Source organism: Pyrus communis, chromosome 9, assembly GCF_963583255.1.
Source record: "Pyrus communis chromosome 9, drPyrComm1.1, whole genome shotgun sequence".
Lineage (NCBI taxonomy): Eukaryota > Viridiplantae > Streptophyta > Magnoliopsida > Rosales > Rosaceae > Pyrus > Pyrus communis.
Window position 1 is genome coordinate 13,449,371 of NC_084811.1, and position 15,706 is coordinate 13,465,076.

At 36.6% G+C, this 15,706-nt stretch overlaps 1 protein-coding gene across 2 annotated transcripts; it reads right to left on the bottom strand.

Annotated features, from left to right (window-relative positions):
• Window positions 1–3,858: 3,858 nt before the first annotated feature.
• On the bottom strand, window positions 3,859–13,509 carry LOC137746074 (uncharacterized). Of its 2 annotated transcripts, XM_068486133.1 has the most exons (13): window positions 12,805–13,509; window positions 12,631–12,665; window positions 12,455–12,533; window positions 12,244–12,322; window positions 10,181–10,264; window positions 9,799–9,956; window positions 9,367–9,423; window positions 7,931–8,090; window positions 6,956–7,205; window positions 6,070–6,183; window positions 5,053–5,178; window positions 4,904–4,955; window positions 3,859–4,458 (listed from the first exon to the last, which is right to left on the bottom strand). In XM_068486133.1, exons 1-13 carry the CDS (start codon window positions 13,033–13,035, stop codon window positions 4,306–4,308), a joined length of 1,578 nt encoding a protein of 525 aa, XP_068342234.1. In that variant the 5' UTR covers window positions 13,036–13,509; the 3' UTR covers window positions 3,859–4,305. The 2 variants fall into 2 exon arrangements, with proteins under 2 accessions (XP_068342234.1, XP_068342235.1); XM_068486134.1 differs by lacking the exon at window positions 12,805–13,509 and having other exon boundaries at window positions 12,244–12,333; window positions 12,631–12,651.
• Window positions 13,510–15,706: the final 2,197 nt, after the last annotated feature.

Sequence of the window (15,706 nt, forward strand, 5' to 3'; positions counted from 1 at the left end):
ATACATGTCATGCACATCGATGTTTTCCGTGATATTGTTGAGAATGAATCTCACATTGATGAGAGGAGGGACCTTGCATGTGCTTATAAGTAAGTTGGGCTACTCCCCATATTGCCAATTCATTTATAGTGGAACCTTAAATTTCTTCATGGTATCATAGCAGGTTATCCCATGTATAAAACCCAACGGCCACAATGTGGTCCACGTCACCCGAGTTGTGTTGTCTATATGTTGGGCTTGAAAATTCGCCATACATGAGGGGGCACGTTGAGAATGAATCCTACATTGATGAGAGGAAGGACCTTGCATATGCTTATAAGTAAGTTAGGCTACTCCCCATATTACCAATTGGTTTTATGGTGGAATCTCAATTATTTTCAGATACCAGGGGGTTGGAAAGTGTTATGGGTTCAAGCTTAAGGCTTTGCATATGTTCTGCCGTTAGCAGTTGGTATGAGTGTCTATGCCTTGGGGTCGACGAGGCCTCGAGAGGGTTGGCCCAAAGCTCTTAGGATTTCCAAATTAGATGGGACGAAAGTGGTGAAACCTATGAAGGGCAAAACATCATGAGTTAAGGTTTGGGGACCCCTAGCTGCACTGCCAAGTTGAAGATAAGTTATTATCCTTGCGGGTTAAATCTGTCCAACTGCAAACGTGGTGGCCACGGTAGAGCTAGGTGGTGGTGCGATTGTTATTAGACTCATCGTTGGTAAAGCGTCGCCTTGTACGCTTTGAAGAGGGACAACCGAGGTGGCATGGGTGTCACTCGCCTTAGTCGGCTCACCCTCTTGGATTCGCATCCATGGTGGGGACTATGGTGGTTGGTGGTAAAGAAGTCAGGGTGCGAGTTGTGGGGAACAACTCGAGGCCAATGATGAATGGGGGGTGAGGACATTGTCTATTACTGAAGATAAGTATATCACACTAGTAGAAGCTGGAAAGAAAGCAGTTTGGCTTAATAGTTTAAAAAGAGAGTTTGGAATTGCTCAAAGTTCCATGGTGATTAGATGTGTCAGTTAGAGTGTTATCTACTTAGCAAAGAATCATGTGTTTCATGGGAAATGAAAGCATATTGTAGCTCATTATCACCGGATTAAGGACTGAGTAGAATTAAAGGAAGTTACAATCGAGAAGGTTCATATAGCGAAGAATGTTTCATATTACTTGATAAAACCGGTAACAACAGAGAAGTTCAAGTATTGCTTGAACTCGCTCAATCTTATAACATGTTAAGGATTGGGTGGAGCACCTTATCACTTAAGGTGCATTGAGGTAGACCTGTCAATTTCTTACACGACACGAAAATAACAAGGTTCGGGTGAACACGATAACTAATCAGGTCGTTATTCGGTGACCCATTAAGAACTATTTAATGACGGGTTCTTAATGGGTACACAAGAAATCCGTGGGTAACCCAGTTTCGACCTGTTAAGAAAAATTTATTTTGATAATTTTAAAAAGTTTATTTACTAAAAAAAAAAAAAAAAAAACTTATTATAAAATGCAATAGTCATTGTGTATATATTGTATATTAAATATATATTATTATATTATTATTCTATATAAGTTAAAAAAATTAAGTTTTATTTATTTATTTATTTTTATTACGAGAGTTTCTTATTATTGTTATGAGGATAAATTTTACTTGACCTCTTGTCCAAAATTAAAGTCAACTAGTATAGTATTAGTATAGCCAAAAAGACAAATTTCCAAGTGTGAAAAATGTGTAAGAATATATAAACACTCGTGATTGCATCTTTCCTCCACGAGTATACAATGGTTACACTTACAAATATGGACGGAGCCAATAAAGGCACACTGAGGACATATGCCCCCAGTCAGTTTATTCGTTTGTTAAGTTGAAGACTGCAATATATATACACACGTTATCTTTAAAAAAAAAAATATATGTATCTAATTTCAAGTATACCTTCATACTACTTCTACTTCATATTAAATATTACATTAGCAAATGCGCTCTTGTTTAGTCATTCAAACCGAAAAACTTTTCTCCTGCCTTTCATGTATTAATATTTTCTCATCAATTTGCCAATTTCCACTACTACGCTGTAATTTTTGTAATATTGGAAATTGTGATACATCATCATTTAAAATCAATCCCGTTATCATATTATCTATAAATCATACTATAATAAAATTTTCTTAGTTATTTTTTGGGGGTGCCCCCACTAGAAAAAATTTCTAACTCTGTTTCTGCTTACAAAGTTCCAATATGTTTCCCATGGTGATTGATGAAAATTGAAGGGTTTTGTTGTAAGAAAATGTGCAAGCTTCTACAACCTTGAAGCATAACTCCTTTCATTTTGCAAATCCCTTGAACATTTGATATTTTGTTAATGTACTAATGTTTTTTTTCATTATGCTCTTATTTGGGTATGCAATAATTGGAAGACAAATGTGTTTTATGTTTTGAATGTGACAATGTGGTATGTATATACTAATTTAGTTTATGTTTTTCATTTGATTATTTATTGGTTTAAAATTTTTCTTTAAAGGGTAATAGGTTGTGTCATATTACCCATTAGTATTAACGGGTCGACTTCGAATCGGATCATATTACCCATTTATTTTAACGGGTGTTATATGACACGACTCGTTAAGATATCGGACATGAGAAGAAAACGACACGAGCACGAAAAACACGACATGAATGCAGGTCTACGTTGAGGCAAGAAGAATTTTGCTACGGTGAAAGTTCTTGAAGTTTTTCAAAGTTGCTTGAAGAGGTTCAAAGATATTCTCGGGAGTCATTTCTTGGTTTTGACTCACCAAGGTAGAGATTTTTGTGATTGGCTCGTCAAACGACCAATGCGAATTAGGTTTAGGTTTCCAATTGATGTTGGGAAAGAAGAAAATGAATGTACACAAGTTATTCCTCATAAAAATTGGGAAATATGTTTTTTCTTTGTAATTCCAATCAATTTAGGAATAAGAAATAAGCTAGTATTTCCTTTTCTAAAAGGATTTAGGAATCCTAAACTTGTAATGCATGTAACCATCGATTTATGTACTATAAATAAGATTGTTGGGGGTTGTTTATTAACACGAACAACAAAGAGATTAGAGCAATAGAGAGCCAAGAGTGATAGAGAGATATACAAGAAGGTTTTGGGGTTTAGCATAAGGGTTTTCAATAAGTTGTTATTCTCCATAGTGCAGGTTATTTCTCAAGACAAAAATCACATGAAGAGTAAGCAAAGTTCACTGAACCTAGCTAAATTTTTTGTGCTTGTGTGTGACGTGTTTACTTTATTGTTCTTATATTTCAAATAGTCTATAAGTCATTCAAAAGGGAAATTTTTTCTAGCGGCATGCTGGCATAGCTGTGGTAGCTACTTAACAACGGTGCTGTAGCAACATAATAACATAATTCTAGGAAGTCCTCTTCCAGAAGACGAAATCTCTTGTGGTGGCTAGTTAAAGTTATCAGATACTACTACCTTGGAATTTGGAGCATTCCAAAACTTAAATCCAACTAGAAGACAAGTAGTATGATACAATATGCTTAGGTGTTACTTTTCATTTTTAATTTCCTTTTGTAATTTTTATATGGAGCACCTGATAAATCTTGATTTGATTCCTTGCCTTTTTTTTTTGCTCTTTTTCTTTATTTATCAGGAAGGCGATCCCAAATGAACAAGTATGGAATCTGTAATTGTCAACTAACTCCTTTTAATTTATTCAATTTAATGACCATAAATAAAGAGACGTATGGGAAAAGCTAAACATGGAGTCTGAAAATCACTTCCCTTTTTACTTTTGTATTTTTTGGTTTAAGAAATGTAGAACCTATTTATCTAGGGCTTTAATACAATGTAGGTTTGGAGAACAAAATACTTATATGAATTTATAATGATTTACAAAGTATGGAAACAACTATTAATAAGTAAATTTACAGCTAGAGGTACAAGGATCCAACACAAAAAACGTGCTCAGCCTCATCAAGACATACAAGGATCTAGCACCAGCACTCCACATTTTCAGCCCTTTGAAAATGAATTGGGAAAGCCTACATACTATGAATGGTAAATGCAAGAAAAAAGAAACATCCGGCCTTGCAATCAACGCCGGGTTTCATTGGTCTAACGTCTTGTCACTGTTTAGTTATGAAACCCATGGTATAGCAACAGCCAGACGCTAAATACACAACTCTTAAATCAATGGTTCGTCTGCTGCTGTAGATACAAGTATATCTAAATTTGATCAGAAACTAACTGAATGCATGATATACGCACCCAGCACCCCTCTTGTGATACACAAAACAGACCAAACTCGATCAAATTCTCAGTCAGCATCGCCAAGTCCATCACTGCCGTCCCCTCTTTTGGATATAGGTGCAAATTGCGAGCTTGGCTTCTTGGTCTGCGAAGCAATTTCAGCATTTTTTCTCAAGACAGCACCTGGTGATGGGTAAGGCCGCTGTTGAAAAAGGGGACCCTGAAAATATACCAGAAACATAAAAGCATGAAAAACTTATCTAACGGAGTTGATTCAAACGGTAAAAGCAATGTATGACAGGCATTTATTTGTGTATGACTCTGTAAAACGGGACAATATTCCCACATGGAAGCGCATCCTCCATGTTGCACAAATATCGTACCCAATACCCATTTAGTAATTTTGTAAGGGTTTTCTAAGTTTACTGAAATGTTTTCCATATACAAGATTAGGAATTATGTCTACTAGATTACACCAGACAACCTAAACACAACAATTAGCAATAAGTTGAAGAGACCGCCACAAGAACTTCTGCCACTTTTTTCCCATTTTGCCTTTTTTTTTTTGTGCAAACCATTGAGCTAATCTTCATATATATATATACACTGATATATCAAAAGAAAATAAATTAAACAAATTATCAAGGTAAAAGTAATTAGTTTACTGTGGCAGTGGTATCAGCTGCTCGTGGCTGCACTCCTTTGAGGCCTACTACCCTGAAAACCAGCACCAGATAAATTTTGCAAATTATTAAGCAGAGAAAACAAAATAAAACATGATTGCAGAATACTTCATCAAGTCTGTAGAGCTTACCAGCCACCACGAGGAGCATCTGAATATGCACTGGGGTCCATTGGATCCAATTCATCATCCTCATCGTAAGGCCGTTTCTTACTATCCTTTCTATTTCCTTTTGCCATTGGAGGTTTCCAATTAGACCTACATAAAACCAAAACTGAAATCAATCGCTCTATTTAGTTCTAATTGATTGCTTTCAGTGCCTTCAGAGAAGAAGTCTCATTCTCAGTTTCCATAATCTGTTCTAGCAAAACAAACGAAGAAAGAAAATAGTTCCCAGCTGTAGACCCAGGTTTAATATCATGAAACATAAAAAAGCACAAGCAAACAAGTCCATTAGTGGCTCCATCTTATTAGGGTATCAGCTTAATGGGCTGTCACCACTTAGAAACTAAAACCCATAGAACCATGACAAAATCAAACAAAAAAGTCAATTTGTATAATGTCATTTAGGGTATATTTACATACAAGGAATGGATTTGCAAGAAATGGGTATCATTCCCATTCATGTCACATATCATGCGTTCACTATAACAACCAAGTGGGTCCCACGTTGGTTTTGGATATGGGCTAGATATGGGCTACCTAAAAAATAAAGTATGAGATAACTAAGAGAGGGGTTGTTTATTCGCACACATCTCATATCGATTCATGGCCTCTTCAAAAGAAGTAAACATGCCATTATTTCATTATCCTTCAATAGGAATACGAGTCCAACAAGAAGTAAACATGCCATTATTTCATTATCCTTCAATGGGAATAAGATCCAAAGACACCGCCATGAGACTGTCTTGTACATTCTGCACTTTCATTCTAGGTCAAGTACCTTTCAAGCATTTTATACTTACAAAATTAAAGTTTTAATTTCAGAAAAGTGAAAATATATATATGGTCAATGGTGGATATATAAACACACAATAATGAAAATTCAGTACAGCTTTACTCCATTTCAGGTTATATGAAACTTATGACTTAGTAGTTGAAAGAATGACCAGTTACATAAGAAACCCTATCTCCTTAAAGGACAGGTACCTCTGCGTGGGAGCCTTTCTCTCTGAATCACCTTTTGTATCTACAGGATTTTGGGTCTGCTGATAATTACTCAAACTAGTCATCATGTACTGGCTTTGTGGAAGATCAAGAACTCTGCAAGTGATAAAATATTCCAGAAGAAAGGGTATCAATGCAACCATGAAGAAAACTTTGTACACATTGAGAACCACAACTAAGGAAGAGAGAGGTGTCAAATTATTACAAGAATAAAAAATTGTATGTCAAACAATGACATATGAAACTATAGTACCAAACATGTAAAATACATACTGTTATAGAAAATTGGAAGTCTACAAAAATATGTTCAACGCGTATTTTATTAAATCGTTGTCTTTTAGTAGTACACCTTGTTTCAGTCAATTACATTCAGTATAAATATATATACTTGGTCTCGCAAGGTGGAAAGGATACTGAAGGTTGGAAACCTTTGTTGTTTATTGGTCTCACATTGTAGTTGTGTATTGTTCATAAAAAAGGCTGTTTAGGGAGGCCAGGTTGAGTTTGGCATTGGGGAGCTGTGAATTGTGGGACAGAGTTCAATTCAACCCTCTTTTGGGCTTCGATTTCTTCAGATTAAGCAATTGGCCGTTTCATGCTATTTATTCTGATTGGAATGCTGAGGCCATGTATTTTTGTTTTGTTTATTTTTTCTCTTCTCATTGTATATTTTGCTTTGAGGGAACACCTTGTTCCCTCAGTTGTAGCTCTCATTTCTCTTCCATTAAAGAAATTAATGAAAGTTGGGTTTCTATAAAAAAATTGAAAGTTAAATGAAAATTTCAGTTGGTTGAGGAGCACTCATCAGGCATGGACTTATTTCACCTAAAACCAAACAGATGTCTAGTGAACATAGCATTCGTCTTACCTTGTACAATGATTGCAGTAGCCCCACATCTGAACAAGTCCTACTCCCCATCCACCGCAACTCAGGCATTTCTTTAGTGTGGACGACTCATCCTTTCCTGCTTGTACCTCAGTTGATTGGCCATCCCAATAAACATTAGCAGGGTTTCCAGAAACCATATTATCAAAATGTTGGGATGCAATCTGCTCTGATGACCCAGGGTGTTTCCATTGCGATACTTGTGTCTTTGTATTGTAGTAATACTTGTGACCTGTGTATGAAAATAGTAAAGTTTTTCAATTAAAATGAGAAGAAAAATATTGCAATCATCATGAGTTGCTAATTAAATTTTGTCTCATTAAGATTCATAGCTTTCTTATGATTAATAGCTTTCTTAATGAGACAAAAGCCAAGACAATCTTTCTACTGTAGTGATACCGTTATTTCCAAAAACGAGCCAAGATCAAACACCATCATAAAGTAACTGCCTTCTTGTTACTTGCACTAATGGAGCATCCTCCAACCACTTATTAAAGATTAACCGCTTTCTTGTCCTTGTAAGTGTTATATTTTGTTGGCTGGTGCTCCTTGTAAATAATCTGATTCTCGTTCCATGGAAGAGTATTTCTCTTTTCTATAGGTCTTCACCTTTCTTTCTCCAATCCTTTTTGTTCAGAAATTTTAACTGCCTCTTTGTTTTTCTATTTTTCATTTTATTAAAAGCTCTTTTTTCTTCTTTTCTTTTTTTACTAAAAACTCTAAGGATCATATAATAGCTAAAAAATATAGGAACCAAATCTAAGTACTGTGAGGGACTGGAGGCACTCTCCCACTCACTCATTAAGTGGACAGTGAAATAAGAGAGCCAAGTATAATTTACTGAGATTCAAGTGTTATTTACGCATTCATAGTGGATGCCAATGATTCTGTGATACCCCTGAGATGTTCGTGTACCTTGTCAAAAACTACTGCATGTATAGAACATATTTGGCATACCTGTTGTTTCATCCAAAGCCTCCACCCAATCTTCTGCAAGAGATAAAGGCGACTGAAGTGGTGTAACAGAAGATGTCTGAGCAGGCTTTTCCCATTGAGTCTTGCCCGTGGTCTTGTTATAATAATACAAAGCACCACTTGCAGGATCTGTTGCCTCCACCTAGAAAGTAATTCGAGAAGTTATAGGCTAATAGCAGCAGAAGGAAACATACAACAAGAAGTCTAATATAAGGTTAAAATTTCCCTACTTGGGGAAATATAAATTATGGTGCTATGTATTATGTGTGTATATGTGAACCCTCTGTATGCTAGCATATCATGCACAGCTTTTAGGTAACAAGAATGACCTTATCTTATTTTGTAACTTGTTTACATGCTGTAGTCTTTTGTGATGACTTGAAGGAACATGTCATTGTTTTTTGTTAAATAAAAAAACAATGCCAGCCCGCCTAATAAAATCCAGTATATTATATTATGATAACGCAATTTAACAGTTTTGGTTTTATACGTACATCTCACCATCATAATAGTACTTTTTATATCTTCATCTTAAATTTCAATGCTTGATCTCTTTTCAACATACCTATGATGTATGTGCAATGTGGTTGAATTATTAGGGGAGAGAATAAAGGGTGTTGAGAGTATTATTAAGTGACAAATCAACAATGTGGCATGTCAGCTTCTATAAACAGAATGGTCCACATCAGCATAGTCTGTTAAAGAGTCCGTTACCTTGTTTGATGGTTAGTTGGTGTAATTACCTGATTGTCAAGTAGCTCAGGTGACCTTATACTATATATATATATATATATATATATATAAGGCTAAGTTCAGATATGTAACTGATTAACCATTCTTGAATACTGAACTCATTTTCTCAGCTTCTTCTTTCCCTGTTGTCTACCTTCTCTTTTTCTCTGTACACTCCATTTCTCTCACTAGATTTCTGCTACTGCTATGAAGTATGTTTGTCCCATGCCAATTCCCTCTCAAAACAATCGCTGTGGGGTTATATATAAAATAATCTAATCTAAAACCTAAGGTAATATGAAAGAATTTTGAGAGACATTTGCAGGTCATGGATCCATGGGTCTCGAGGGCTCTACCACTGCCAACACGTTATAGTTACCACTTTATCAGATGTGTAGCTTTGGTGATCAGAAGAGCATATACACAAGAAAATAGCAAGATATCGGGAAGACCAACAAAAGTGAAGTTGATGGAATGAACCAAAATGAAATCAAGGAGGGTGGGCTGTCTTCATATCTGACTAAACACACCATGATTTACCAGAGAACTATTACGTCTTCCCCAAAACCAAGTTGTATTTCCCATGATACAGTATTTGCAAAACATTTATATCCAACAGCATGGAGTGCAATATACCCAATTAAAATGAAACTAAAATACTAATATATCTTGCAACTGATACACACCCAACCAGAAGGTAATTTCCCATGTTCCATTTGTTGAGCTGAGCTCCCTTCCAACTTCTGAAATTGAAAGTTACGGGTTAACCCAAAATTAAGAGATAAATTGAGAATAACAGAGAGACCCAATGTCAGAAGTTGCCAAAATAGAAATCCAATTAAAAGTTGAGACTCCATGTAATTGTTTTATCAGAGACAAACCTAGGACACAACAAATACAAGCCCTAACACATTCTTTCACATAAAAATGACCCATCAACCACCTATAGAAAAGCATTTTCAAAAACTCCAACTTGAACTTGCACTAACAGACTGAAAAATATAGCTTCAGAACTAGATCTTTGGTTCTCAAAACAATATAAAACATGTTCAAAGATGAGGTGAGAGATAAAGTAGAAGGCTTGGTAAAGGGAAATAATTTGCAAGGTAAGAACTTACAATATTGCCATTATTTGAATCATCTTTAAGAATACCTCTATCCCTCAGCTTTTGCTTAAGATACTCTGGCAATTCTTTAACCGGAGGCTTCTGTTTTAACTCTTTATCAGATTCAATATTCTTCTGATCCATCTCACTATTTCCAACTCCCAGATTTCCTAGGCATCATAAATAAAAGTAAAATGGTCATTTTTACAGTACACAATTAAGAGGCAAATAATGGGAGCTATTATTGGCACTACAAAGTTCTCACTGTGCACTCCAAAACTTTCATGTTTAGAAACAAAACACTTGTGAGGAGTGCACAATGAGATTTTTGGAGTGTCAATAACAGTTCTTAAACCAATAATGAAAGTATTTGAGCATTGTGGATTAGTCTTACTAGGTGCAGTTACATTAGGTCCTGGAGCACCATAATAAGCACCTCCTCCGGGTACACCATAGCCATTACCAATTTCTATGTTACCTAGTATGAAAGCAGTAAATAGAACCATTATTTAGAATAATTCAAAACAAAAAAATTAGCTATTTTGTTTAAGTAGTTGGGCATATTAATGGAAAATGACCTTAAAAACGATGAATAGAAATTGCTCATAAGACCTAAAAATTGCGGTTGTCAGTCAAGCCAATATTTCTCCAGGCAAATTTTTTCCTTTGATCTATAATTAGTTTCAGACCACAACAAACTTTTTGTAAGGCCACAAAGAGCTTACTGGGCCAAAAATGACCTGGATACCATACATTTATGCAATTCAATTTCATGCCCATTGTGGTAACCTGAATAAATTGGATCTCTCAAAACATATGAAGTTTCCACAGGACATTTAATTCAAGACAGGTAAACCGTTCACATCTATTTTTAACACTGTAATAAGGTTGCATTTCTTTTATTAATTATAAAGAATATCCAAAAGGAAATGGTAACCACACTCTTTTTTTTTCTCCTACACACCCCCCCTTTTAGCCGTTGGATTCAATAAATCAAACCGAAACAGTGGTCAAGGTTAAACGGGTTGTGTTGGGGGAGAAAAAGGATGTGCGGTTATCATTTCCCATATCCAAATTAAATTTTCTTCTCCCACTTCATAAAAGTAAACTTCCTCCAAATATCAGGAATTTGAGACTGCTGATTATTAAAATACTTTGTATGTCTGTAACTTAGACTGAAAAAAGAAATTTACACAGACAAGCATTACCTTATATTATTCCATTAAGTTTCCCTTTTCGATAAAGGGAAAGTTTTATTAGGAGAAATAAAAGGCTAACGGACAGGGCAGCAGACCAGCCCAAACACTGCAGCACAACAAGAAACAGAAAACCAAGCAACTAAAAACAAACAGCCTAAAACAAAAACAAAGCCACAGTAGCAAAGAGCTGTCTTCCGATCTAAGCAAAACAAGGAAAGCAATATTCCAATGAACTCGTTAGAAACTATTAGGGTACTAAAAAATGTTTTTTCTGAAGTAATTTCATGGGAAGTTTAATGATAACTATCCTAGGTAAGCACTTTACCAAAAATTGTTGGGCTTTTCTACATATCTACGCTTAAGGTGTCTATGCTTGCTTCTAATTTCCCAATTGATGACTTCTATGCTTCTTCTTTGCATCTGCTAGTTTGACCAGTTATTTTTATCCAATCACAGAAAATCTTCGGACTCCAATATCACCAATTCAATAGTTTTTCTCATTTCCAGGATATTCAACGGAATGTTCAAGAATTATTATTACAATTATACGCATTTGAGTAGCTCATAAATTCAGTATGGATAGGAAATGAGGCATTTAGTCAAATCTGCCAATCCAAAGTTACAAAGTTCGGTAAACTCTTCCAAGCTTTATTCTTTTTAATTATAAGACAAATAAAATACTAACAGTGGGAATTGAGTACAAAGAGAATTTATACAGGGGTGCAAAGACATCATTTTTAGAGTATTAAGGGTAGCTTCAATGATTTCAATCCTGCTTTATTAAAAAGCAGCTTCAATCCGTAGTCATAATTTTCAGATGACACTACCTTTTAAGGGAAGCTACGGACTTGAATCCAACTTAAAAGAACCTGAGATCGATATAAATATGTAGATGCTCTTTTTCCTGAAAAAAGAAGGAACAGTCTCGTTTGAGTTGTGACACATTTGAAACAACCCCACCCTGTTCATGCCTTGCGATGTTGTCCTCGAAGGAGCTTCAAGTATATAACATTTAGTTGCACTGACGTCTAAGTTTTCTCTTTTTATTAATAGGTCGCTTCTTCCTCTTTACACACTCTTAGTTTCGTAAAGAAAATCTTATAAGAGGACTACACATTCAAAATGTTGGCCACGAAAGTAAAAGAGGAAACAGTAACAACAGGGAAGCAGAAAGAATGAACAATAGTCGTTCTACTGGGAGGCCAAACCTCCCATGATTTGAGAAAAAAAGAATAATAGCACGAGTCTTTCTACCAACCTTCTCCAGGAACGGAAGACTTGCCACGTTTTGAAGCCATTTGAGCACGATGTTGCATGGTCATCTTCAGTAGATGCTCCTGTAGCAGGACTGATAAGCGGAATGCACAAACTTATAATAATTTTCAGAAGGGGAGATGATAAACTTAGTCAGCCTAGTATAAAATTGACACTGCAAAACGAGAAAAAGAAAAGAGATTAGAATTACAGACCTTTAGAGCATTAGGATCAAGGCGTTGGGAGAAGACGTCTAAACCATCCTTATAAGACAGACTCACGCCTCTTGCTTCTCTAAAATTCGAGAAAGAAATGCATCAAACTTAATGTTATTTTCATATCCATCAATCATTACAAACAGAAGATTAAGTGAAAGCAAATGAATACAAACCTCTGAATACGTATGACATTTTGAGTAGAAATTTCCTATTAAGCAGACAGAGAGTAAATAATCACATCACGGCACGGAAGAAAAAAAGCAAACCCTAGATACATACATACATACATACATACATTCATACATGAAAGGAGGAAAAGAAAAAGGAAAACAGGAATATGTGTGTACTTGTTGATGCAATGACACATCAATTTGGCTAGCGTTTTCGATATCCAAAGCGGAGTTTGCAGTAGAATCTTGAGCCCAAAACGCACCCTGCGGCTGCGGCTGTTGGTGTGGGTGTGGGGTGAAAGTCTGGCTGTGGGTAGTAAAGTGATGGGTTGAATTGGAATATTGTGGAAAGGAGTCGACGCCCGGAGGGGGTGGCTCACGGTCATCTTGGGAATGGGAACTCTCCATAGCCAGAGGAGTCAGACACACCAAAATCCCTCTCTGCTGCTGCTGCACCTGTTTGTATGCAGATAGAGAGAGAGAGAGACAGAGACAGAGACAGAGACAGAGACAGAGAGAATCACAAATCTGAGCTGAAAGCTTCACTGATTGAGCTTTGTGCAGAATTCAGTAGGAAAAACCCGGGAATTGGCTTCGCTGCAGCCTGCAGGTACCACCGGTTTGTCGATTGTTTGGAAATTTGAGCAGGAAGGGAAGGGAGGGGAAGGGAAGGGGCTGGATGGCGACGGCCGAGCGGAAGCGTTTATTTTCTTTGGGCCGAATGTCCTAAACCAAATCCAGATCCACAAACCAAGGCCCACTCCCAACTCTCGGAGAGCTGTCGAAAGAAGGATGCAAGCACAGGGTGGGCAGAGGCTTTGTGAGCACAGCCGATCTTCACTCCCCTGAATAATACACGGTACACGGACACCCCTCCACACTCTTCTTTGTGCTCTCACCGATATACACCACCACGCCGTCTCACTCACACCTCGCCTCCGCGAGCTTCCTCTAGACGTCGCCCACCTCACCGTTGATGGACTCCTAATCACGGAGAGGCCCAAGGCGTTAGAACTGTTAGGCCTAAAGTCTTTAGTATGTTAGTATAGTCCTTTTGGGGGTTTTCAACCCTATATGCCCCCATATTTTGCTGCTCACTCCTCCCTCTTCTTAGAGGGAGTTCCGCTAACGGGATCAAGTACACTGCCATCCCTCACGAGAGCACCACCACCACCTTTCCACAGCGCCACCAATGCACAACTCCTAGGTGGCCAAATTCCCAACTTTTAACCTCCTCCGTTCTCTGGGTCACCCATCTCTTCCCATCCTCATCTTACATCCTAGGTACCTTATGGCTTATTTTCTGATAGGAGCATATTTATGCGACTTTGTTAGCCTATTTCCTTGCATTTACTCAGTTAGTTTATATTTATTAGAATGTTTTAAACTATTTTCGTGTGTTTGTAGGTTCAAATGGCAAAAGTGGCAAGAAAAGGCAATTTGGAGCATTTTAGAGCAGTTTTGGGCTTAGAATGGATAGCACATGCATGGAGCGAGGTGGATGGATGTTTTTGAAGATTAAAAGAGGCTAGGAATGTGCTAAAAGGTTGAAGAAATTAATTCAAGACATAAAAGATAAGGAATCAGCTTAAGAGAAGGAACATTATCCAAAACTTTATCTTATCTTATCCTAACCTTATCCTTATCCTATTGTACCTAAATTTCAACTGCAAGGGGGAGTTATTTTCATATTAGGACATCTAAAAACTTGATTTCTAGAAGGCCTTACCTTTTCCTAAAAGGGTACCACATACCTTACCCCTTGTCCTTGTTGGTTTGTGCTGTGCAATCCTTTTCCAACACAACCTTTGGAGTTCCAAATCCTTCTCCAAAACTACCTTGTGCCGTGTGCCCTCAACCTATAAATACACCACAATGCTGCACCATTCAGAGCACCACACACAAGAGCCTAAAAATCAGAAAGCTTGGAGCCGTGCCTGCCATTCAAGACCTTTGGATTGCTAGAGTGTTTTTAGGTGTATTCTATCCTTAGTTTTAGTTCAATGTTTATTTTAATTTGGTTTTCAATTATGATGAACATGAGGAACTAATTTCGTTTTAGCTAGAGGTGAATTCAAAGCCATGAACATATATGTGATATGAATTGATTACATCCAGTTATTGTTTTATAAATCGTGAATGCAATTTACTTAACTGTTTGATTGATAACTTATTCTTGTGTGTTGATTAAGGGGGCCCACTTAGTTTGCATGCATGAATTTGATGCTAAAATATAAGGGAGTTTCACCTAATAATTATGAACTTATATTTACAAGTAATGGAGGTTGCTAGTCATAATCGCGTTAAGTAAATTCCTAGCAGGAGTATCATGCAGTTCATAGTTATTAATGTCATGTCAATGCTTATGATTATCACAAGAACTTAATGATCTTTGATATGTATCTCTATTATGCAGTTCATATAGGGAACTTGATAAGAATAATTTGGTTGCGTCGCTGAGTCCAATCAATGAATTTAGGAAAATCTGAGAGTTAATTTGTGCAGTTCACGGTTAACTTGGGGCATTGTCATTCATGGTTTATAGGAAGAATAACTGGAAATCGATTTGTATGCATATGTGTCACGTTTGGAGAATGACCCTCTAGCTAGCCTTTCATCCCCTTCATTCACCTGAATTTAGTATCAATTAGTTTGTTTTCTGCAAGTTACTTAGTTTTAGTTTTAAATTTCATCCAAACCAAGCCCCCATCATTGTGTCATTTTAGTTTAGTTTTAAAATTCGTTCAAACCTGTCCCCATTAGTATTTTGAGTCAAGTTAAGTCTAGAATTCGTCTAAATCACCCTTTAGTTCTTGTTTTGAGTCAATTTGTTTGTTTTGTGTTGTTTTGAGTTAGTTTGGTTAGTTTTGAGTCATTAGAGTCTAGTTTTGTGTTTTTAAGTCTAGTTTGTGTTGATTAGCATCCATTCTAATCCCCGGCCTAAAACGATCCCTACTTACGTATACTACAATTGTCAAAAAATGGTTTAATTTGTGTGTTAGTTTCTATCACATCAAATTTTGGCGCCGTTGCCGAGGATTAGCAAAATTCCTAATCTTCCATTTGTTTCTGTTTTTGC